General features: G+C 45.4%; 1 protein-coding gene across 1 annotated transcript in view; it reads right to left on the bottom strand.

Annotated features, from left to right (window-relative positions):
* The window catches only part of LOC143293409 (uncharacterized), a 78734-nt gene that overhangs the window by 14975 nt on the left and 37976 nt on the right, over positions 1-25783 (bottom strand). The window contains exon 4 of the mRNA XM_076604250.1: positions 8969-9072. Within this exon, the coding sequence (XP_076460365.1) occupies positions 8969-9072 (104 nt within the window). The remainder of the gene's footprint in view (positions 1-8968; positions 9073-25783) is intronic.

The raw sequence follows: 25783 nt of genomic DNA, 5'->3' as shown, positions 1-25783 counted from the left end.
ATCACCTGAACTTGACAATAGCCCACTCTTGTCCGACTCAAACCAGAATCAATACTCAACACTACAAAATGGTAACGGAGGTATTTCTTGTAACAGTATCAGCCACAGAAGGCAACGATATCTATTCTTACCTGGCCAGTCACACCTAGGGGACGGTGAGGGGTGGGGGATGGGGGTTAGACAAAGGACTGTAACCAGTTTAACATAAGTGTACAACAAAGTGTGTTTTTGCACCGCAGTGTTACCGTTTATACGCTCTGTTCTTGGAAGTTAAACGTGTTAGATCAAAGTGGATTGTTTAATCGTCGTAAACAACAACATAGTCAGTCCTTTGCTGCATACTTGTGAGTATTAGGTCAAAGAGTCGTTATCTCTGTTTCTCTCTGCCTCTGTCTGTCTGTCTGATTGACTCTCTCTCTCTCTTTCTCTATTCCTCACAGACAAATGCACACACACACTCGTTCACGAGACCGAAAAAAAAAAGTAGAAGAAAAGTCAGTTTGTTTCAATGTCACTATCTGTTTGCCTCGGAACAAGGAGAAAGACTGTCAGTATAGCCCAGATACGTTTGGGTTAAAATGAGCAACGGAAAGGCTGGGGGAGCGTGTTGCAACACACACACACATGTCATAACTAACCGCCTGAGCTATCCAAGGGACAGAACCCATCTAACTGCATTCCTGCACAAGGGGGACGCGCCATCTGTCTAAAGTGGAAGTAATTCAGATCAACAGTGTTGTGCACGTCAGGCTGAATATTATTCTAATAGGGTTTTGACCGGTTAGGAAGAAAGGGGGGAAAGGATATTATTACAGAACGATCGGAAATGTAAACTACTTTGTCACAAGAAGGTTGAAAAAAGTCTGTTGTAGTTCCAGCCTTTTTTTTTTCTTTTTTTTTAACCAGTTCTTGTTGGCTGAAGAAACAGAGTTCATTAAGTTTGTGATGCTGGAAGAAAATTTGATATTGTCAAAGTGACATAACCAGCGCGCGCATGAACACACACACACACACACACACACACACACACACACACATTTTTGTGACAGTGTTTTGTAAACCCCCCGGGTTTTGATAACAAAGAAAATCTTATTCTCATCCTGAATTATCACACACACACACACACACACACACACACACACACCTAACGAAGACAGGCTTCTGGAACTAACGCGATTCATTTTATGTGGGTTCTCACCCGTAACGCTTTGGTAAGATTGGAATATAACCTGGAAGGACGGAACGTTGGCCCAGGTAGGTATGTAGATCTAGTACAGGTTGAATGCGACTGTCAGCTGAAAGGCAAGCTCCCTGCAGCTTGACACTTCTGCCAGCCCCGCAACATACAATGGCAGTGGAAGGGTATGGGAGAAGGGGTATGACCAAAGACCGTATACGGTATAACACGGTTATGGCATGACCCGCACCAGCCCCTCACTCTCCTCTCTGTCCCCCTCCTCCCATCTCCCGTCACTCCTTCCTCTTCCTTCTCCTCCGAACCCCGCTCCCCACCTCCCTTGCACTCCCCTCCTCTTCCTCCTCCACCCTCTCTCTCCTCCCTACCCCGCTTCCCACCTCCCTTGCACTCCCCTCCTCTTCCTCCTCCACCCTCTCTCTCCTCCCTACCCCGCTCCCCACCTCCCTTGCACTCCCCTCCTCTTCCTGCTCCACCCTCTCTCTCCTCCCTACCCCGCTCCCCACCTCCCTTGCACTCCCCTCCTCTTCCTGCTCCACCCTCTCTCTCCTCCCTACCCCGCTCCCCACCTCCCTTGCACTCCCCTCCTCTTCCTGCTCCACCCTCTCTCTCCTCCCTACCCCGCTTCCCCACCTCCCTTGCACTCCCCTCCTCTTCCTGCTCCACCCTCTCTCTCCTCCCTACCCCGCTTCCCACCTCCCTTGCACTCCCTCCTCTTCCTCCTCCACCCTCTCTCTCCTCCCTACCCCGCTTCCCACCTCCCTTGCACTCCCTCCTCTTCCTCCTCCACCCTCTCTCTCCTCCCTACCCCGCTCCCCACCTCCCTTGCACTCCCCTCCTCTTCCTCCTCCACCCTCTCTCTCCTCCCTACCCCGCTTCCCACCTCCCTTGCACTCCCTCCTCCACCCTCTCTCTCCTCCTCCCTACCCCGCTTCCCACCTCCCTTGCACTCCCCTCCTCTTCCTCCTCCACCCTCTCTCTCCTCCCTACCCCGCTTCCCACCTCCCTTGCACTCCCTCCTCTTCCTCCTCCACCCTCTCTCTCCTCCCTACCCCGCTTCCCACCTCCCTTGCACTCCCCTCCTCCACCCTATCTCTCCTCCCTACCCCGCTTCCCACCTCCCTTGCACTCCCTCCTCTTCCTCCTCCACCCTCTCTCTCCTCCCTACCCCGCTTCCCACCTCCCTTGCACTCCCTCCTCTTCCTCCTCCACCCTCTCCCTCCTCCGAACCCCGCTTCCCACCTTCCTTCCTCTTCCTCCTCTTCCTCCTCCACCCTCTCTCTCCTCCGAACCCCGCTTCCCACCTCCCTTGCACTCCCTCCTCTTCCTCCTCCTTTTCCTCGTCCCTCTAACGCATTGGGTGTCGGACTTGCCGCGACCTCCACGACACGAGAAGGCACCCCGCAAATCCGGCGACAAATTAAGGCGGGCATCGATGACAGGAGAGCTCGGCAGTCGTATCGAGTGCGGAGTACTGACGTACACACATGTCCGACCCCACCCTTCTCACCCCACCCCACCCCACCCCACCCACTCCACACTTGCAGTGGCTCTGCCATCCTTTTCCTTGTCCACTCTCTCTGTTGTGCACACACCTCTTCCCCCCCACCCACCCCCCACTTCCATGGATACAGATCCTCCCCACTCAACCCCCCCCCACGTCTGCCCACATCACCGCTAGAACTGTTCTGCTTCTCTTGTATTGGGCGGGTGTATTTGACTGTGCTTTCATATCTGTGAAACTGCATGTTTGGTGCATATCTGTTGTGCATATGTGTGTGTATGTGTGAATGTGTGTCTGCTTTTTTTAACATTTATTTGCTTATTTATCACCATTGTTGTCTTTTTATTTATTTTATTTATTTAATCATCTATTTATTTTCATTATTATTATTATTATTATTTATTTATTTATCTATTTATTTTTTTTCTCAAGGCCTGACAAAGCGCGTTGGGTTAAGCTGCTGGTCAGGCATCTGCTTGGCAGATGTGGTGTAGCGTATATGGATTTGTCCGAACGCAGTGACGCCTCCTTGAGCTACTGAAACTGAAACTGAACTGGGCGGATGGAATAAAAGTTGTGTGAAGAAACGAGAGGATAGACGGGGGGTTGTTGGGACATGACTACCAGTCTAGGCATAGTATAATTATGTCAGGATCGGCTTCGGATCCACTCTGTTTACGCATACCCAGATTCAAACACTCTACTGTTGGACGCCGTTCTTTTTCTGTCAGTCTCTGGACCTTGTATTTGGAATGAATTTCGCTTCGTCAGGTACCCGCACTCAGCTCTTTCAAGTCTGGCCTGAAAACCCCCTCTTCACAAGATAGCCTCCCTCCCCTACCTCTTCCCTGTCTTCAGTTTTCTTCAGTTTTAGAGTTATGCATGCGTGTGAATGACTGGTGTGAAAGCGCTTAGATGTGTCTCTGCACAATATTCAGCGCTATATAAATACTATCATTATTATTACTAGGAGGCACCGTGGCGAGATCGCTGAGGCGTTTGATTTCCCATGCAGTGAACAGCCTGTGAACAGGGTTGGAGGCCCCGTTTTGGTATGGTGCTGTGTCAATGGGGCAGTCACTTCACTCGGATTTTCCTCACTCCATTCGGGTGTGAACTAGTACCTGACTTCGGTGTCCTGCTAACTTTCGGTTAACGCTTTTATCTCACACAGTGCAGGGAGGCTGCTCGCTTTGATGAGAGAAAAAAATCTCTCTCTCTCATGCCTGAATTCTTAAAGAACCATGCCTTAAACGATAAAGTTTTGAGAAATATCTCGCTGTCTTCCTCCCTCTCTTTCTCTTTTCAATGACTTATTTGTGTTGCCCCCTCCCTCCTCTCCACTACTCTTCCCTGCTCGCTTTCAGTTAGACACAGTGAGACAAGGAATGTGTCGGTGGGAAGAGGGAATCGCGGGGAGAGTCTGGTGGGGTGGGGGAACAGGGCTAGAGAAGTGAACAGGATGTTCTCCTTACACACGAGCAACCGATAGATACAAGGGCGTTGCCTACACTCTGCCATTCACTCCGCTCAGCGATCCTTTTGTACCCATTGAATTCGGGGCTCCACCACCGCTGGAACGTATCGCTTTATATACAGGCTTAGGTGTTGAAGCCATTTCTCTTGGAAAATGCACCCCCGTCACAGAGCCCCACGTTCAAGAAATGAACACAAGCAGGCGAGCTGCGCATGAACAGGCTTCGGTGTTGAAGCCATTTCTCTTGGGAAATGCACCCCCGTCACAGAACCCAACGTTCAAGATATGATATGAACACAAGCAAACGAGCTGCGCGTAAACACATGCGTACGTACGCACGCGTGCACGTACATCCATCAACACAGTCACACACACACACACACACACACACACACAGGGAGAGAGAGAGAGGGAGAGAGACAGAGAGAGAAGGGGGGAGGAGGCAGAACAGAACACAAAGGCCCGGATCGCCGGATACAAATCGACCTTTCCTTCCGGCCCACACTCCTCTCCCCCCCCCCACCCCAACCCCCTTCCTCCCCACGGCTTTGAAAAGAAGCATAAAAAAGACAAGCTAGTCGCCCTTGGCATACGTATACGTACATCCGCACACCGGCAAGTCGTGCACAATAGCCATGGTATTGCCACCGTCTTTCGTACGGACGTTCCTGACATTCCGTGTGTCAGATTTTCTAAAAGCGACGTTAGTATACTGGCACGTAAAAGAAAAAGAAAGGAGAAAGAAGACGAAGGAGAGAGAAAGAAGAAGAAACAACACAGGGTGTGTGTGTGGGGGGGGGGGAGGAGCTGGGGGGGGGGGTGCCATGAAAACAGGACTGTTGTACCATGTGACGATTTTCCTTTTTTTAAGAAATCGTGCGGTGGGCTCCGACTTCGAATGCACGTCAGCGCGAAAGTATAGTGGTATACTTGTTACAGGTCAATGTCTACTGTAATGTGTCCTAGAAATTTGCGAATGGTTTCATATCCTGAGACCGCTGTACTTTTTTTCCTTGCCCTCCATTCTTGATTAACATCTGCCCCTTGAAAAAAAAGCAGATTTTCTATGTTCATGTTCTGATTTTTTTTTTTTATCGTGTGATATCCAGCTCCAGTCAGTAACAAGCTGGGGAGGATCCAATATATATATATATATATATATATATATATATATATATATATATATATATATTTGTTTTTAAATTTTTACTTTTGGAGTTGGGGGTGGGGGTGGGGCGGTAATTGTGACACACAACATCCTCCTAGTTGTATGATTGCATTGATTTCTACCCGGTGTTGCATGCACACTGTATGCTGTTTCAAATATATATTTCATGCAATCTGCAGATTACGCTTATAGTTCTGTGTACAAATTATAAACAAAAAGTAAACCAACAACGAGAAAGATGAATGCACACGCACACTTGTTTTTTTGTTTTGTTTTTTACACAGACTTCACAACACTACACTACAGGTCGATCTGAATCCCCCTCCTTTCTGTAGAAGAAAAAAGACGGTAAAGGTAAAGCCACACGGACAAGGCTGACATACAATTTCTCATTTTACGAACCAACCCCCGCCTCCCGCTGAGGCGCTAAGGTGTCAAAAGGCCCTGGACAACGAAAACATCGGCGGCGCGTCAAAAGAGTAATAGTTAGCTGATAGTTGGTGATTACTTGGACACTGATCGCATTGGACCGCTTTGGAACTTAGGTGGTTGGGACTTTTATTGATTTAGTTTGATGTCCGCTCTACAGAAGATAAATTGCAGTCCCCGGATAGTTTGAGGTCCTAACATCTGCCTGTGGGTACGTGTGTGTGTGTGTGTGTGTGTGTGTGTGTGTGTGTGTGAGGGAGACAGAGAGAGAGAGAGAGAGAGAGCAAGTAGTGTGTGAGAGAGAAAATAGTGTATAAAAAAACATCGTAGCCAAAATTCAAACACCACGTACTACCTATCATCGAAAACTATAGACGATCAGTTGAGTGATTTAAGGCGATAGTTGACCGTACTGTAACATAGTGTATAAAAAGAAATTGTAGGCATTTTACCCAAAATTCAAACACCACCGTACCTATCATCGAAAACTGGAAACGATCAGACAAGTGATTTAAGGCGAAAGTTGGCCGTACTGTATACCTAAGAGCCCGTAGGAATAGACTTTTTCACCGTACCGTCCGAATAGAGGTGACTCAAGAAGAAGACTATCCTCCACTCTGATCACGGTTTGTCGGCGTTTACCTGTGTGTAATAAAGCTGGGGTGGGTTGGGAGGGGGAGGGGGGTCGGTGTTGTATGGGGGTGGTGAACAGCAGAAACAGTACGCTTGGAAGCTGTTTAAAGGATGGCTTCTCTCGTGTACACAATCCGGTGGACAAAGCGATCAGGACGCGCAACAATGCACAATTGTTTGTGGTTCTTACCTTGAACAGCTCCGCCTTTACCGCTGGTGCGGAGAGAGAGAGAGACAGAGACAGAGAGAGAGACAGAGAGAGAGAATTATGTTGAATGGTACGAAGTTGTGCATATGCATGCCTTTTCTCACGTTTCTCTTTCCCGCGAATATAATTTTTAATATTGGGGGAAAAAAAAGAAAAGAAAAGAATCAGAAGAGGAAAACCAAAAGCAGGCTGTATACTTTTCTTGGTCCCAACATCCTATCAAAACCTGTTTTCACATCCTGTCTGTACCACCACTGCGTTGGTTCTTCTTTATGAACACCTGGTGAGCCCTCCCTACGCAGCCTCAGACACAACCACTTTGCAGTTATATCAAGCTGTGCTCTGAACCCAGCACTCCTCTCACGACTGCTGTTCTCAGTTCCCAGGTCAAGGCCACAAAGTCCACACAGTTTACCAAGCTTCGGGAATCCCATGTGCTTCTTCTTCACGTTTATTACACTGCAGACATCGACACCAGCGTTACTTGTGACGCTCTCCTGAATATCGTGAGAGATGTATTGGGAGGCTCCGTGGCAAGTGTCGGTTAGGCGTTGGACTTCTGGGTCCAGTATTCGCCAGTGGCCAGGGTTCGATTCCTCCTTTCAGCAATGTTTTGTGTTCTTGGGAAAGGCGTTTTCGTCCCTCCACAAATTCCTGACTGGTTGTGGAAGGTTAAAACAGCGGAAGGAGAGGACTGGGCCTCGTCTTCCTATGCCGAGCCCTTGACACAGTAGATAGTAATTCACTCCCCGATACTGTGAGGGGCTAAGGGACCTTGAACCTTCGACCTTTAAATGTCCCGAAACCTATCGAGAACATTTTAAACCTCTGTGTTTCGTCTTGACTTTGCTTGTACAGTTTTGAAAATAGAAAATGAGGCCAAACACCTGTTCACTTGTTTACAAATAACTATGAAAATAAACATTTCCAGAGTTGTCCCGGATAATAAACGTTTCCAAACAATAGTTTTTCCATCCTTCAGAGAGGGCGGTCTGTTCTGTGGCGGCTGCATACGCATTCTAAAACCTTTGACGACGCTGCATAAGTGTCTTGTGGCAAGCCTTTCAGTATAAAACCATCTCATGAGCGACCTTGATCAAGACCCAAGCCCTGAACAACTTTACCTTGAGAGCATTTTGCCAACCACTTGATCGTACTGCTATATGAAGACCCCAGCCCTGAACAACATGATCATACGGGCTTTTGCCGACAGGTCGTTAAACCCAACTGCGAGTCTAGCAACATGTCATAAAGAAGAGTTCCACATAACACATACAGTTCATTCAGTTCATTATGTCAACGTGAGCTACAACAATGATTATATATGCAAGTTGAACACTCGTGTGTGAAAATTATTTATATTAAGAAATGTCTTTTGTATTCGGAGAGTGTTTTGTTTAAAATAAAAAAAGGATCTGATACTTCCAGCTCAAGGTAGTCATTGTACAAAACGAAAAAAAAAAAAAAAAAAAGCAGTACGAGGGAGATTCTTTTGTCACGATTCAACCCATTTTGCCACTACAGTGCATGCCATCTAGATCGCATTAATGCCAACAGTCACAATACTCCGCCCGCTTGTCACGTAATCCCCCTCCCTCTTCCGCCCCCACCCCACCCCCCACGCCCCTACCCCCACCCCTACCCCCTTTCTTACAAAGCTTGCTTCCGGGAAGAATAGAACAGACGGATCAGCGACAAGTGAGTGTGTGAACCAGAAAAAGTGCAGCCCGGGGGCAGGAAGGGAACATGAATGCAGAGGGGGATTTAGGGAGGGACAAAGGCTTTTGACGATTCTCTTGTACAGCGCAGCATGTCCACTGTCAAGCCAGGACTGCTTTCTTCTGGAGGCAGTAGCTTTTTCACCTTCTTTCCACACGTTTGCCACGACATATTCAAGGGGCTAGGGGACTTTATGACATTTTTTTTTTCTCTTTTTCTTTCCCCTGTACAGATTCCTGCTCTTGGGGAGGGGGTCGGAATATAAGCGCTTTTCTCTGCATCTACATCTGTCTTTTTTTTCTGTTTGTATGTGTGTGTGTGTGTGTGTGTGTGTGTGTGTGTAAGTCTGTCTGTCTCTGTTTCTGTCTGTCTGTCTGTCTCTCTCTCTCTCTCTCTCTCTCTGTTTATTTTTGTAAGAAATATTTGTTCAACACACGTGGAATTAGGAGAGTTATGCGGTGGCGAAAGGACAAGCACACACACACACACACACACACACACACACACACACACACACACACTCGTGCTTTTAGACAAACGACAGGGTAAATACCAAAACGTACAGACAAAAACAGAACAAAACGAAACGAAACAAAACAACAAAAACAAAGGAAACCAAAAGCCAAGACACTTACCCGTGCTATCAATCGCCCTTTCCTGCTGAAACAAAGATACTTCCGTGACTTAAACCCCACGATCTTCAGCTCCGTCGGTGAATGGGATTCGAAAGTCAGCAGAGCTGAAAAAACAGTACAAAATGGACAATATTAATAATAATTCCTTAAATATAAACATAGAACACTATTACTACTTGAAGAAGAGGAACACAAGATACAAGAACACTTTATTATCTCTAAACTAGAAATTGTTAACACATTTGCAGACAATGGCTTGTACCACCTCCAAACGAGAAATTGTTAACACATTTGCTGACAAAGGCGACGCATTACTTAATTAGAACAGTGCAATCAACATCCTGTAAATATTAAGAAATAACTTCAACTATAGTATTATAACGAATTGGAAGAAAATCAGTACAACAGTACTGTAGTCCATGTCACACACCAATCTGTATAACTGTAAACTGTAACAGAGAACCAGCAATTCAGTGTGTGTGTGTGTGTGTGTGTGTGTGTGTGTGTGTGTGTGTGTGTGTGTGTGTGTGTGTTGTGTTGTGTGTGTGTGTGTGTGTGTGTGTGTTGTGTTGTGTGTGTGTGTGTGTGTGTGTGTGTTGTGTTGTGTGTGTGTGTGTGTGTGTTGTGTTGTGTTGTGTGTGTGTGTGTGTGTGTGTGTGTGTGTGTGTGTGTGTGTGTGTGTGGTCATATAACCATCGTCCCCCATTTCAAATTCCGTCCTCCGTCCCTTCAACAGAGATATGTAGAGTGAAATGACATGACACGATTGAAGGGACACAAATGAACACAATGAAACACTGGTCAAGAGAGAGACTGGTTAAACAAAAAATTGTGACTGAGCAGAAATTCATAAAAGGAAACACTGGTTGACAATACTAATCTGAGTACAGCCAGAAACAAACTAGTACACTGGAAAACTGACGCGTGTGTGCCTGTGCTAGTGTGTGTGTGTGTGTGTGTGTGGAAATATTTCAAACCAGGCGTTTGTATCATGAAAGTCATTTTTGAATGAGTGACCGAGTTAGTGTGTGAGTGAGTGAATGAATGTGTGTGTGTGTGTGTGTGTGTGTGTGTGTGTGTGTGTGTGTGTGTGTGTGTGTGTGTGTGTTTGTATGTATGTATGTATGTATGTGTGTGTACGCTTGTGTGCGCGCAAGCACATGCATTCCAATAAATATGTAAATACATGGTTTGGATATCTAACGATTCAGTCGGTTCATTCTCAGACCCTTCAGTCAATCAATCCCTGTTTTCCTTCCGACGTGTTTACCTTTCTTTCAGTTTTGTTTCTGTGACATACTTTCAGCCCCGCGAACACACCCACGCCCATCCCACCTCCTCCCCCTCCCCCCAAAAAAGCAAAAGCAGTCCACTGGAGCTGTAATTGTCGCAGTAAAGTGCCCCCCCCCCCCCCCCCCCCCCCCCGCCCCCCGGACCCCCCCCCCCCCCATCACCCTCTCCCCCCGAGAATCTAACAGAAGAAAAGGATAGCAGTCATCAGTCTTACAATTTGCCCTCCATTATGACGGAACCCTTGCTTGTGCGTGGTGTTCAGACAAAATTTATACCCGCGAACTGTGGCCCGCCGGACAATAATTGCTTTTTGGGTAAGTGCTCGCTCACCAGACAAACTGACCACTCCGGTAAAGTGTTTTGGCTCCAGACATATTGCTCGCTCCAAAGCAATGCTGAGAGTAGGATATTCAATGGCAAGGATGGGCTACCGACAGCCGTCCTCCCCCGCCCCCTCCCACACAGACACACTCTCTCTCTCTCACACACACACACGCACATTTTTATACGATACATATCTTCTTAAATAACTTGATCAAATGAATAGATAGATAGATAGGAACACACCGCCGGATTGAAATGTCAAGTCACATCGTGTCTATTGTTTCACATCCAATCTCTGCACCCTCCTCCTCCCCCTACCCCTCAGCGCTTTTCAACCCCCCCCCCCTCCAACGTCCTCCCCTGCACCCATTCCTCTTTGCCCCCCACATCCCCCCACCCCCCCACACACCCCAACGTCCCTGCGAAACGTGGCCACAAGAAACAATACACACAAGGACTCAGGGATGCATTCCAGCTTGCCAAAAGACTTGCGCGTGTCATCGTCACTGACACCCAGCCTGGTACAGCCCCGGCCGCTCTCCTTCTCTGTCACCCACTTTGCAGACAAGTTGCTGTCACTGCTTCCTGTCGTCGACGCCCCGTGGACCCCCCCCCCCCCTTCCCCCAACTCTTCCTAGCTCCATTCCCCCGGCCCCCCACTCCTCTCTCCAATCCCTACCAGCCCCAACACACAGCACCCTTGTCCCCTTCTTCCTCCAGACCCCCAACTCACCTTCCGGGGGGGGGGTATAGGGGGGCGGGGTGAGGGATCCTCATCCTTCCCTAGCCCCCGACTCCCCCCATTTTTCTCCCTTCCCTCCCTACTATCCCCTCGTCACGTTGTCCGTCAGTTGGCGGTGTTTTCACAGCCATAACGACCTCCTTCTGGAGAGGTATGCACCGCAACTGGCAAACACTTCTCCAGGTTCGCGAATCTAGGGGGGTGGGGGAAGTGGGGAGAAAAAAAGGAATGAAAGAGAAGAAGAAGAAGACGTATGTCCGTTCGTGTTTAAAACCGTCGTGTACGAATAAGGACATTGCCATAAAAGCGTTTATTTCCTCGCTCTCCTTCGGATTTTTTTTTTTTTTTTTTTTTTAACAAACCCGCCTTCCGAGCACGACAGTTCTATGTGTGTGGGAATAGTTCGTCCTGTTTTCTGTTCGGTTTAATGTGTGTCGCTTTTTTTCTATTTTATGGTATACTTTTTATTCATGCCTGTACTGTCCCGACTTGTCGAGGGAGACTGATTTGTGGAAGCAAAGTGGAAAACGTAAACATTATTTTCAAAGCATAGTTTGTTCACTTTATTTCCCCCCTTTTTTTTAATACGAAGAGAACTAAAATGAATCATTTACAGTAGTTTGCGGAAATTAAAGTGAATCATTTACAATAGTTTGCTCCCCCACCCCCACCCCCACCCCCCCCCCAAAAAAAAAAGGTTGGGGGGTTGTTGTAACAGTGTTACTTTATTTTCGACTGCTGTTCTACAAAGGTGTGAGATTCTTAATGTCAAAACATTAACAGTTCTTAGCAAGTGTGAGTTTCATAGTGTAAAGCACCGAAGAATAGTTCTGTGCACTGCTTATATTCAGGACAATAAGTGAAATATTTATATTCTTAATATCGTTTATTTGATTGTCATTTTCATATATAAATGAAACAGTAATTTTCACTGAAAACAAATTGTAGCATAACAGTGGATTCTCTTACCTGGCAAGTTTCAAACCTTGTGGAAAGCCACAGAAGTTATAAAAAGAAAATGTGCAAAGCAAATACAGATTCCAGTGTGTGAAACGAGCAGATATCGTGCATGTTCATTCAACTAAACGATGTAAATTTGAACAAAATCTCAAGTGTTCTCTTTATTCATTACTCTGTTTATGGAAATACGTCGTTTGCTCTTTTTCTCGTTGATGTAAAGATTTTGTTTTAACCCATAAAGGTCATTCACTTGCAAAGAAAGACCACCCAACATCTACCCCCCACACCCCACAAAACAAACAAACATACAAAAAAAACCCAAAAAAAAACAAGACAACAAGAACAAAAACAACAACAAAAAAACCCAACCGCCCCTCACATACCACTGTAACCAAGAGAATCCCACAGGCAGGGAGACACAGCAAGCAGAACATGACGGCCTACGACGTGGAACAGGCCCGGAGATTTGTCCACACTGACGCAACGTACATGGGGACTACACGACAACACTTGTCCCCGGGCCCGGGCCCTCCTGCCCAAGCCACACAAGCCATCTGTCTGGCCTTAGCAAAACACGGCCCCTCCGCCACTGTCCGCCTACGTCTATAAGTCTGACTATTGTGTATTATGTTCAAGTTTCTTCCTCGTCGTTCGTCTTCATCTTCTCCTCCTCCTCCTTCTTCTTCTTCTTGGAGGTATTTTTAGCAAAGGGTGCTCAGGTTGAAGACCTGTTCGATGGCACTTCTGCTTTTGTACACGTGCCTTTGCCCTAATCCTTAATGTGCAGTTAGAAGAGAAAAACGAAAGCGTGGAGGAAAATAAACATTGCTCGTGCGCTTTGGAAAACCACAAAATGGTATATACGTTTCAATGTATTTACAGAGGTACAGGCGACCTATTCGTATTCTGCTACTGTCTTCATTCCTGTTTAGGTCTGTGGGAAACTGTGTACTGCCCCTCCCCCCCTCCCCTTGCCCAAAACTACGAGAGAAAAACTATTTACGTGGGAAATATATCACGCCCCTACAAAAGATAAATAAACAGAATTAAAAGCATTAAAAAAAAATATTCAGTGCGTTTCTGTTCATTTACAGAAGCAATACACAGGGTCAGATTTGTCTACACTGCCGCAACAAACCGGGGCCAACACGACATTACTTGACCCCGGGGGCTTGCTCCTCCTCAAGCTACATGTTATATGTCTGGCCTTAGCCAAACACGACCTGTCCGCCTCCCTCGGAAAGCCAAGTCTGTGGGAAACTGTTGTGTATGTGTACATGTTTTCCTTGCCGTCTCCCTTTCACACGAGAAGAAGAATTTGAACGAATTTTAAGAAGAAAAAAAAACAACGACAAAAAGCCAGAAGAAATAAACGAAGGATGGGGGTGGGGGTGGGGGGTTATACCGCGCCCCTACAATTTTTTTTTTTTTTTTTTTAGCCTTTTAAAAAAAAAGTTTTCTGCGTGTCCATTTATTTGCAGAGGCGACCTATTCGTCTCGTAAATCGGATACTACTAATTTTCTTTCACATTCCAGTGTTTTTTCTCGCATTCTGGCATGCTAGAAGAGGAAGGCTTGGTAAGGCTTTTTTTTTTTTTTTTTTTATTTTTTTTTTAAGAGCATTGAAATAATCTACACGTCACGAATCCATTTGCGAACTGTTCATATTTATTTAAAAAACACCGATACCAGTGTGATTGTGTACTGGCATGCTAGAATTGAAAAGGCAGACATGGCCTTTCTATACCGAAAGCGTTGTGATTTGTTGTTCGTCTGTCTGTACGAACTGTCTTTCCTCCTGTGGCGGAGTAGTTAAAAGTCTGTGAAACCCTTTTTCACCGGTGAGCCTCATGAATCTGTCTCTTTATTACCCTGCTTTTCCTGTCGTCAATCTCCGAACCCTTTTTTCTTCTTCTTTTTTTTACATTCCACGTGTCAAGTCTCTTGGGGACTTTCTCTTTATAGCACCTCCACCCCCAAACCCCCAACCCCCCCTGCTCCAACCCTTCCCACAAGACTTTCTGGAATCTTTGTATTATTTCTTCTCTGTGACAGTCTAATATCATCATCTTAGATGAACAGACTATAAATAAATAAACGAACGATCTTCTCTGTGTGCGTCTTTGATCTTTTTTCTTTGTTCGTTGGCATTGGTTCTCTGGTTCTGGTTACACATTGGAGATAGTTTCCTTTCTATCTATTACCGTTCCTTTAATGTGTCTCTGGAGCTTCTTTACTACCCTTCTACCCCGTCAGTCTACGAGAGGGACCTTTCTCTTTAACATGCTCCGTCCTGTTTGTCTACGGGATCTTCATTTTATTACGTCAATTACAGTGACATTCACCTCGAAGATTTTATTCGTGATCTCTCTCTCTCTCTCTCTCTCTCTCTCTCTCTCTCTCTCTCTCTCTCTCCCTCCCTCCCTCCCCCCTCTCTCTCTCTCTCCTTTACCCTCTTTCTCTCTCCATGTGGTATTTGTCGCTCGCTAATTTTATATATCTTGTCATTGTGGCCTCCTCAAAGATTTGTTTCTTTTGTTCTTCCTTTTCTAAATAAGAAAACGTCATATTCAAGACACAAAACATCAAATTCCTACAAATTAAAACATGACTATTTTATGTTTATCGGTATATTCAACGAAAAACAACAACAAAACCCAGACTGCTTCAACAGAAAAACTTCGCATTCAGTTTTTTGTTTTTTTTTCCAGAATACGAATATGTACGTTGTTTACAAAGAACACAAACAGTCCCACTCTTTTCTTTCTTTCTCTTTTCTCTCCTCCCCCTACCCGACTCCCCTGTAGTGTCGTGTTAATGATGTAAGTGCGGCAAGGGGAGGGTCTCAGCAAAGTTTGGGGGTGGACTGGTGACTTGCGGGCTGTAATCAGGCGTGCCCCGACTGTGTGGGTCACTGCAGAAGCGGAATGAGTTCAAAGTCATCTTCGGTCTCAAGTGGCGCGTGCGATACGCGTACAGTCCGGCACGAACTGCGTGTTGGCTAGTTCTTTAAAGACAGAAAAAAAGAAAAGAAAAAAAAAGGTGCGTGTGTGGGTGGGGGTGGGAGGTGGAGGCTATGAAGGGGGGGAATGTGGAGGAAAGAAGGGAGACAGGGAAGGAGAAAGCGAGTCAACTCTCACTTCCCCTTCCCCACCCCCTCACCCCTTCTCTGTGTATTTGTCTGTCTCTGACAGACGTGGAGAGATCAAGTTAGAATCATTCACAATCCATCGTTTTAATCGTAAGTGCAATGGAATTTTAACCACGATACCAACGCTAACCCACCACCCCCAGCCTTAAAAAAGTGGGTGGGCATACAACGGCAGTAAGAAGTGAAAGCCCAGGAAAAAGCACCGGCTATTGTAAAGATACAATCTTCTCATGTCGTGCTCTGCGTGCCCCGACAATGGCCCTCCCACCACAAGACCTTTCACGTAGAGATGGGGTGACATTTCATGAACTAACAACCACGTTGATCAAAGACTACCTTGCACACCTAGTCAGGCAGTGCAGGCACGAAATTCTGTGGGATGACTCGGATATGTGGAAACAAAAGCGTGCTTTCGCCCCCATTCCATGACCAAAGTGCACCACCAACTATGTGTGTCTGTTTTTTTGGAACCAGCACCTCGACTCTCACAAGTGCACGAACTGTGAGGAGGGCGAGGGAGGGAAAAGGAAGATTAGAAGGTTGACGGCGGTAGGCGGGGGGAACGGGTAGGATTGTGAGGGTGGATGGGTGGGTTGGGTAAGGGGGATTGGGTGCTGTCTTTCGATCACCTCCATAAATCAGTCGCCTGCCCCATCCCATTCCCGTCCGTTCCATGCATTCCCCCTTTCGCAATCTTTAAACCAAGTTAGACACAAATCGCTTTATAGCTTATTTCTCAAGTGGAATCTTTTCAGAGATCAGGGGTATATATTATTCGCAAACGACAGCGACCGACACATGGCTGTTACCTGCACTTGAACGACAAAGGTCGGTGTTACGCCATCGAACTTTCGAGCAATGGAGAAAATTAGGTTTAGTCATTGTGTGTGTGTGTGTGTGTGTGTGTGTTCCCAACGAGGGACACACCACATTATTTTCGAGTTCGTTGTTCGTCTTCTTGTGACCGTTTTCTATCTTTCCTGACAGACATTAGCAAACATAGACTTTCGCTACGAGTTGGAGCGCGTAGCATCAGAGATCGTGTGCATGAAATGCGTGTGACTTTACGATCCAAGTTTGCACACTGAGCAAAAGTCCCCTAGTATATTTGTCAAACAGAATAACATGTAGGGCTGCTGCCGTCATGTTTCAAATATTTTGACAAGCGGTTGTGATGCAGATAGTAAACAAATAGTGAGGTCGCCATTCATATGTCACTTCAAATTTTAAAAAAATTAAGAAAGACCGTGTACACGCAAGTCAGTGAAACACATTGCGGTTTATAGTCGTCACCAGTTCATAACGTCTGCACAGACGCCTGGGTAGTAATAGTAAACGTGATTATAATCATCGTTATCATCGTCATTGTCAATGTAACGATGACGATCATAATGATGTTTTTGGTAAGCTGCATTTGAAAAACTTTAGTGTATGTGGACCATCCCAACACACACACACACACACACACACACACACACACACACACACACACACACACACACACACATCTGTGTGTGTGTGTGTGTGTGTGTGTGTGTGTGTGTGTGTGTGTGTGTGTGTGTGTGTGTGTGTGTTGCAGCTTGATCCGAAAGCCTGGTAAATCAGAGGATTACGAAAGGCTAACTGCCTTTGGAGGTCAGAACGAAATCTGACACAGGAAACGTAGGTGTTTCATTCGACACTGTGATGAGCTTACTCAATGGGGATTTTACGTTGGGCTTCAGACACACAGAGTGGGCGCATGTGTCTGTTTAAGTGTGAAAGGTTGGGAGCACTTACATCATTTGTGGGAGGGCACGTTTTGTGTGCCATTTACACAAGCCTCTCTCTCTCTCTCTCTCTCTCTCTCTCTCTCTCTCTCTCTCTCTTCGTCACACTCGCACACACAAGCACGCAAGCGTTCTCGAACGCACGCACGCACAAGCACACACACACACACACACACACACACACACACACACACGCCAGAGATCGTTTTTATTTTATGTGTCTTTCTTTCTTTCTCTGTCTCTGTCTGTCTCTGACTGTTACTCACACACACACACACACCCTCCCAACAGATAAGAGCTCTCTCTCTCTCTCTCTCTCTCTCTCTCTCTCTCTCTTGCTCTCACTCTCTCTCTCTGCTCTATTCTACCCCCACCTTCTCCAGTCCGTGTTTCTCTCCCTCCAGTATAACTAAAACCAGAGTTGTTGGGTTTTTTTAAGCGTTCCATGCATACACAAGTGACCCGAGTCATTGGTGGGACCCCCCCCAAACAATCCAGCCATACCATCGGCACACACGTCAGTCGTCATTAAGTCAGAGTCCCCCCTTCCGAACTTCACCTTGTTTTTCCCAGGCCCGCCTCCTCCCAACCCCCCCCCCCCCCACCCCCATCCCACCTCCCCCCAGCCTTTCACTTTCACCCCCGTGTGTGTGATGGCATGGTCCAAGTGCCGATTTGCCGTGACCACCCCCATTAGTTCTGGCGGAAAGAGAATGACAACATGTGAGGAGGACGGGCGAGGAAGACACCGGGACTACCTTTTGACCCCCCCCCCTCCTCCCCCTCCTCCCCGACTACCCCGATGGAATCCCCTGTTTGGACAACATGTTGTGTGTGTTTGGTTTGGTTTGGTTGGTTTGGTTTGGGTGTTTTTTTTGTTGTTTTTTTTTGGTTTTTTGTTTGTTTGTTTGTTTATTTGTTGTTTTTTTGTTTTGTTTTTTGTTTGGGGGGCGGGGGGGGGGGGGGGGTTCTTGTTTGTGTGCTTTCTTTTGTGTCAGGCGTACCTGATCTTTCGGAAGGAGGTTCGAGGCCTCTGAAGCTTGCTTAGGTTTCTCTCATCCTTTTTCTCACCAGTCTCAAACTGCCCTCTTTCTTTGTTTTCGGTTTTTCCCCCATCTTTTCGCTTTGCTTTGACAACAAAGTGTGCAGAAAATTGCTGTGTTTTTTTTGGCTTTGAAATTGTATCAACATTATCTGTCCAATTGAATTCGGTTATAGGGGCTGCTTTGTAGGCTTGAAGTACTTACTGCTGGTCTTTTTTGCACCATAATTACTGCAAATTCATAAAGCTGGCAGCATCTTAATACACGAGAATTCTAGCCGTTTTTGTCCCCGACACTAATAATTGTACTGTCGGCGTTTATCTTCTGTATTATCATAATGTAAAATACTGAAAACAAAGAACACAATGTGTTTCTTTCCTTTTTCTTTTTTTTTTCTTTTATCAGTCTAATATCATCATCTTAGATGAAAACACTGTAAATAAATAAACGAAATAAAACCCGGAAATTTCTTCTTTTTGTGGGGAAGCGAAAGATAAAGTGGGATGGGGGCATGAGAGAGAGAGAGAGAGAGAGAGAGAGACGGCCGGGGGTGTGCATACTGTTGATGGCGCCATTGTTGACCAGAAAAGTTTGTGACTTGCTGCTTTTTGGCTGGGCTTAAGTGGAACTTGTCCCTGTGACTGCCGCTGAGATAGTGGCGTATTTGTCTCTGTCAAAGATGGGTAGTTGTACACGCTATGTGGAGGCGGAATGAATTGTTCGTTTCAGGGCTGGTCGTGGGACAAGTGGGTTTTCCTTGCTTCTATTTTCACTTATTTCTTCTGGGTTTTTTTTTCTTTTCTTTTTTTTTTTTGACCGCTGATGTTCATTCTAATATGGGAAAGTGTATGTATGGGTTCAAAACAAACTGTGTAGTGTTCGTTGACAGTCGTGCTCTAATCTCGCTCTCTTTCGGAGATCTGATGCGGATGACGATGATGTTGATGTTGATGTTCTTGATGATGTTGTTTTTGTTGTTGCTGCTCCTCTAATGCTGCTGCTGCCACTGTCATCGTTGTAGTTTCTACCATTAGCATTAAGGATGTTGTCGCCTTGTCGTTTTTTTGTTTCTTCATTAAAAACAAATTAATCAATTAAATTATCTATCATTATTATTACTATTATTATCATTTACTTCCAGTATTATTGCAATTATGTAGCAGATAAGAAAGCAACTGTCACGATTACGTGCAATATTAGAGAATGATTTTTGTGCCAGTCTGATTATAAAAAAAACAAGGTCTCATCTCTGTTCTGCTTGACGTCTGCCCAGGCATACAACAAACCGTGATATCGTTGTACACTCTTTAATGTCGTTGGTTTAGCGTAGTTCCTAATTACTTTGACACAGGGCTTTTCCAACTTACCTTCAGACAGGACAGTTCTTAATTCCCTTCAAACAGCCCAGTTCCTGCCATCCATCACACAGGACTGTTCATATTTCCCTTCACAAAGGACAGTTCCTGATTACTTTGACGTAAGAGAGTTCCTTATTCTCTTTACAGAGGGCAATTCCTTATTTCTTTGAGACTCCTTCAAGACTGAAGGACGCATGCAGCATCCAGGAGGAAGTACTGGCTAACACCGACAGCAGTGGAAGCCAAACTGTACGGCACCCTGGAGGAGCTGCGACGGACGGCAGCCTTCATCGAGGACACCGGGCTGCTCATCTAATGGGAGGCGAACGAGGAAGAAGAAGAAGAATTTGTTTGAGACAGGACTGTTCCTAATTCTCTCGACACAGGGCGTTTCCCGATTCCCATGACACCGGACAGTTTCTGCTTCCCTTGACAAAAACACAACAAACAACAAACAAAAACACACACACAAAAAAAAAAACCCAAACCTATTCCCAGTTCCTTCGACACAGAACAGTTCCTTGTATTCCTTGACATCGTACTGTGTCCCTCGACACAGGACTGTTCCTGATATTCCTTCACATCGTACTGTGTCCCTCGACACAGGACTGTTCCTAATATTCCTTCACGTCGTACTGTGTCCCTCGACACAGGACTGTTCCTAATATTCCTTCACATCGTACTGTGTCCCTCGACACAGGACTGTTCTTGATATTCCTTGACGTCGTACTGTGTCCTCGACAAGGACTGACCATGATATTTCTTCACATCGGACTGTTCCCTCGACACAGGACGTTCCTAATATTCCATGACACCGACGTACTGTTCCCTGACAACAGGACTTCCTAAACATTCCTGACACCAACTGTTCCCTCCGACACAGGACTGTTCCTAATATTCCTTGACGCGTACTGTGTCCCTCGACACAAGACTGTTCCTGATATTCCTTCACGTCGTACTGTGTCCCTCGACACAGGACTGTTCCTAATATTCCTTCACGTCGTACTGTGTCCCTCGACACAGGACTGTTCCTGATATTCCTTCACGTCGTACTGTGTCCCTCGACACAGGACTGTTCCTAATATTCCTTCACGTCGTACTGTGTCCCTCGACACAGGACTGTTCCTAATATTCCTTCACGTCGTACTGTGTCCCTCGACACAGGACTGTTCCTGATATTCCTTGACGCAGGACTATTCTTAATTCCCTCGACACAGGACTGTTCCTGATATTCCTTGACGCAGGACTATTCTTAATTCCCTCGACACAGGACTGTTCCTGATATTCCTTGACGCAGGACTATTCTTAATTCCCTCGACACAGGACTGTTCCTGATATTCCTTGACGTCGTACTGTGTCCCTCGACACAGGACTGTTCCTGATATTCCTTGACGCAGGACTATTCTTAATTCCCTCGACATAGGACTGTTCCTAACATTCCTTGACGCAGGACTATTCTTAATTCCCTCGACACAGGACTGTTCCTGATTCCCTTCACATGGGACAGTTATTGCTTTGCTTAAAAGAGGACTAGGACCGTTCCATCACACCCAACCACCACCACCACACACACTGCCACAGTCGCTGTGTGTCTTCACCTAATTCCCCATTCCTCTCACGCGGTGAGTAAGTAAGCCAAGTTGTCGCCTTCCCCCATGGGGGCAGACGTTTTATGTAGTTTTCTTTTTCTGTCTCTGCTGTAAGCTGTATTTTGTCTTCAGTTCAACGTTCTCATAAACCAACTTGACTGTCTGTCGTATTGCTCGAGTTTTGTGTGTGTGTGTGTGTGTGTGTGTGTGTGTGTGTCTTTTGTTTATTTTTTTCCTCTCTCTCTATCTCTTTTTTAAGAGCTAAGGTCTGCATGCAACAGCTCACAATCTTCTCCTCTCAAATGTGGTTGGGCTTGCTTGCATGAATGTCGACGAATGAGATCAATGGTTTTTGTACCACACAGGTTCTTTTGCTGATAACTACCATGCGGTTTGTGAATGACATATGTGTGGGCGAAGGGAGAGTGTGTGGGCGGGTGTATTGTGGTATTGGGAGTGCGGGGACGTAGATGGGGTTGTGTGGTGGGGAGAAACGGGTAGAGGTCTGGGGACAAGGTGAGATTAGGTGAAATCAGTCACAAGTGGGTTTCCAAACACTGGACTATGTTAGTATGAGTGGTTTCAGACTGTATGGACACACAAAGGCTCTGCTTTGTGTTACTCTTTTCTTGTTTTCCGCAACACTCAACACTTTATATGTCTTTCATATATGTAGATAGGCAGACACAAAAGAACACGCAACACACACACACACACACACACACACACACACACACACATAACATACACGCACGCACACAAACACACATACACACACACACATACACATAACATACACGCACGCACACACACACACACACACACACACACACACACACACACAACCCCTTCATACACTCCGCACGTACGCTCTAACTGAACGAGTACCCACAAACCCGGTGAGGACCCCCGAAAATTGAAGTAACCGACTCTTGACACTAAAGGGGACGCAGGGAGAGACAGACAGCAGACAAGAGGGCGAAAGGAAAGGGGCAGAGACGAGGAATCGTCACCCGTTCCTCAATGACTTTACAACCCTCCAGTGTCTTTCATCTACGGAGCAAGAGGACATAAATTACAGCCAGGTCTCGGAGAGAGTTTGTGGAGACCATCAACCCGCGAGCGTGGAGAATCAATAGCTCATCGAGGAGAACTTGAACAAACACACCAAAGGTCAGGATCAGAAACCGATTCCGATACATGGCGGCAGAATTACTAGTCTAGCTGCTCACAAACAAACCAAAGGTCAGGATCAGAAACTGATTCTGATACATGGCGGCAGAATTACTAGTCTAGCTGCTCACAAACAAACCAAAGGTCAGGATCAGAAACCGATTCCGATACATGGCAGCAGAATTTCTAGTCTAGCTGCTCATAAGCAAACCAAAGGTCAGGATCAGAAACCGGTTCCGAAACATGGCGGCAGAATTTCTAGTCTAGCTGCTCATAAACAAACCAAAGGTCAGGATCAGAAACCGATTCCGATACATGGCAGCAGAATTACTAGTCTAGCTGCTCACAAACAAACCAAAGGTCACCATAAGAGAGTGACCCCCAGCAGCAACATCTTTTTTTTTTCTCTTTTTTTTCAGAATCTGACAAAGTATTAAATGATCTCATTTAGACCCAGTGGCAAACGATGTTTTGTTTAATCTCAGACAAACCAAACAAAGTACAAAAGTTGGCCCTATGGCTTTTGCTTTACCTTCGAGAAACAAACCAAAAGACGGAGACTGACCTCAGAAATTTCATTTACCTTCGACAGTGGAGAGGCTGATATAAAGTCCTTGTTATCCATCTATCTGTCCATCTATCTAGATATCTATATATCTCTCCTTCTTTCTGACTGTCCGTGTAATTGCCCGCTTGTTTGTCGATTTATCAACAAATAACGATTTATATATTTATACAGAAGATATGGATTATTTCAATGCAGCCGGTTCAGTATGTGTATATTCTTTTTCTTTTTTTTTTCATATTCCTCTATTTGCTCTTGCTACCGTTATATATGATAGAAATGATCGCAACCTTTTTCAAGTTCCACAGCTATGTATACCTTACCACATACAAGAAAGCAGGCATGCGTTAAGTTCAGTTCGTTTTACGCTTACCAGCCAAGTTGGCTTCACTATCGAATCTGTGTGTGCTTTTGGTGACAAAAGCTATTCTACCTGTTCTCTTTTTTCGTCTCTTTCTTTCTTTCGGCCTTCCTGTCTGTTCCATTTTCGTTTTTTGTTGTTTTTTGGGTTGTTTTTTTCTATTTTCTTTCCTCTTTCTTTTGAGTTTTCTTGCTTTCTTTCTTCCATTCTTTCCAAGTGAACCTTTTCTTTACTGATGTCTCCCTACGTTCCGTCTGGCTTTTTTTTCCCATACAAGGTTCTCTATTTATAGAACGCACGTTTTTCTAAAGCCCCCTTTTTTCCCTATTCACCTCGGTCATGGTTGAAATCTTTCGGAGGTGATATTTGATATGTGAGTGAAAACTGACCCCATATACACACCTGTTTGATTCTTCTTACCAACATCAGATCTCGATGTCTCCCCTTACCAACCCGCACCTACATGTGCAAGTATGTGTGTGTGTGTGTGTGTGTGTGTGTGGTCGATGTTGCTCTCGTTATCAGATAATACAACCGTGCATATTCTCCAGTAGTGTTGATAAAAATGAAGTGTTGCAGAGTATTTTGTTCGATTTCATATCACACACAAAGTGTGTTGTGCTTTGGTTTTGTGTTCTATTTTTAGTGGGTTTGTTGTTGTTGTTTGTTTGTTTTGTTTGTTTGTTTGTTGGGGTTTTTTTGTTTTTGTTTTTGTTTTTTTGTTTTTGTTTTTTTCAAATATACTATGTTCAAAACAGATGCTTCCTTGTCATATTGGTGTCGCGTTGCTGCTGGCGACGACAGCGATGATGATAATAATAACAGCTCATACTGATATATACTGACGCTCATCGTCAGTGTTATTTATGCCCCATGTCAACAATACTAGAGAACATCTAGGACTTGACGTGAAATCGTTAACAGAAAAAAAAAGGTAAAAGAACACTTTCTAAATATCAACCGCACAGTCTGTTATCAGTCAACAGGTGCAGTACTATCAGACCATAACACTGCGGTGAAATACTGTGCAGTGAGATATTCGGGGGGGAAGAGAGAGAGAGAGAGACAGAGAGAGGGAGAGACAGACAGACATAGACGTAACGATGGAAGTATAGCAGACAGGTTGATGTCAGATAATATCTCTGTATAATTATGTAATTATTGATGTTTACAAGCTAGCCATGCCGGTTGATACGAAGATGCGCATGAATGGAAGAAGCACGGCTATAAATATACATGATTAATTAATCATAATAGATGCATGCATGTATACATACATCACACACACACACACACACACACACACACACACACACACACACACACACACAGACACTCACACATACAGAGAGAGAGAGAGATAACAGACCAGAACTCTTGTCTTACACAGACAAAATAAACGGGATAACAGACGCAACATCAGACAGGGAGATAGAGGGACAGACAGACAGACACACATAGAGAGACAGACAAATCCAGAGCAGAGACATCCCGGTTTAATGATCACGCTTTTGTCAACACAACGAGCGCTCAGCTTTTTGTCAGCATTACCCAATGCTCACTTGACAGGTGCATGAAATATGACCTTTACCAAAGTAAACAGCCTCTACTGACAAACCTAAGTGACGCAGATACACACAGAGAGACAGAGTCTGAGGAAGAGACAGAGAAAGAGAGAGAGAGAGGGGGGGGGGGGAGAGAATGAGTCACGATGGAGGGTGGAGAGCGAATGACTGACGAGAAAGAGAGAGTGAATGGTTGACGAGAGAGAGAGAGAGAGAGAGGATGAGAGTGAATGATAGATTGAGAGAGAGAAAAAAAGAGAGAGAGGGGGAGGAAGGACAGGGTGAGATTGAGAGAGAGAAAAAAGAAAGAGAGGGGGAGGAAGGACAGGGAGAGAGAAGAATAAAGAGAGAGTGTGAAATGCGGGAAGGCGGATGGAGCGAGTAGGATGTTTAACTTGGGATCTTATAACAGTGAATCGAAAACAAGAAGAAGAAGAAGAAGACGAAGAAGAAGAAGAACGTAAGGACAACTCCAAAACGTGAGTGTATCATACACACACTTTGCCAAGTATCCTTTGCCAAGGAAGTCGAGAGACACGAAAAGAAAGAATTATATTGAAATGAAAGGAGGGAAAAGAAATGGAAAAGAGGAAGAGAGACATAAAGAACGAAGTGAAGCGAAAAAAACTGAGTGTAGGGGAGAGAGAGAGAGAGAGAGACAGAGAGACAGAGACAGAGACAGAGAAATTGGCTTCCAGTGTCAAAAACCGAATACACAATAGCCCATCGATCCTTTTTTGTCAAATTCTTGACACCGAAATACGTACACCAACATCATAGCCCTTTTCAAGAACCATCCATAAAAAAGCAAAAACAAAAACAGAGAAACGTTTTCAAAATATATCATTTGTGACGAACCTGGAAGCACATTCCTGTGCAACTTGTTTTTTGTTGTTGTGTGTGTGTGTGTGTGTGTGTGTGT

Source organism: Babylonia areolata, chromosome 19, assembly GCF_041734735.1.
Source record: "Babylonia areolata isolate BAREFJ2019XMU chromosome 19, ASM4173473v1, whole genome shotgun sequence".
NCBI classification, from domain to species: Eukaryota; Metazoa; Mollusca; class Gastropoda; order Neogastropoda; family Buccinidae; genus Babylonia; species Babylonia areolata.
The sequence above is the reverse complement of the archived record's forward strand: the minus strand, read 5'-3'. Positions and strand labels throughout refer to the sequence as shown.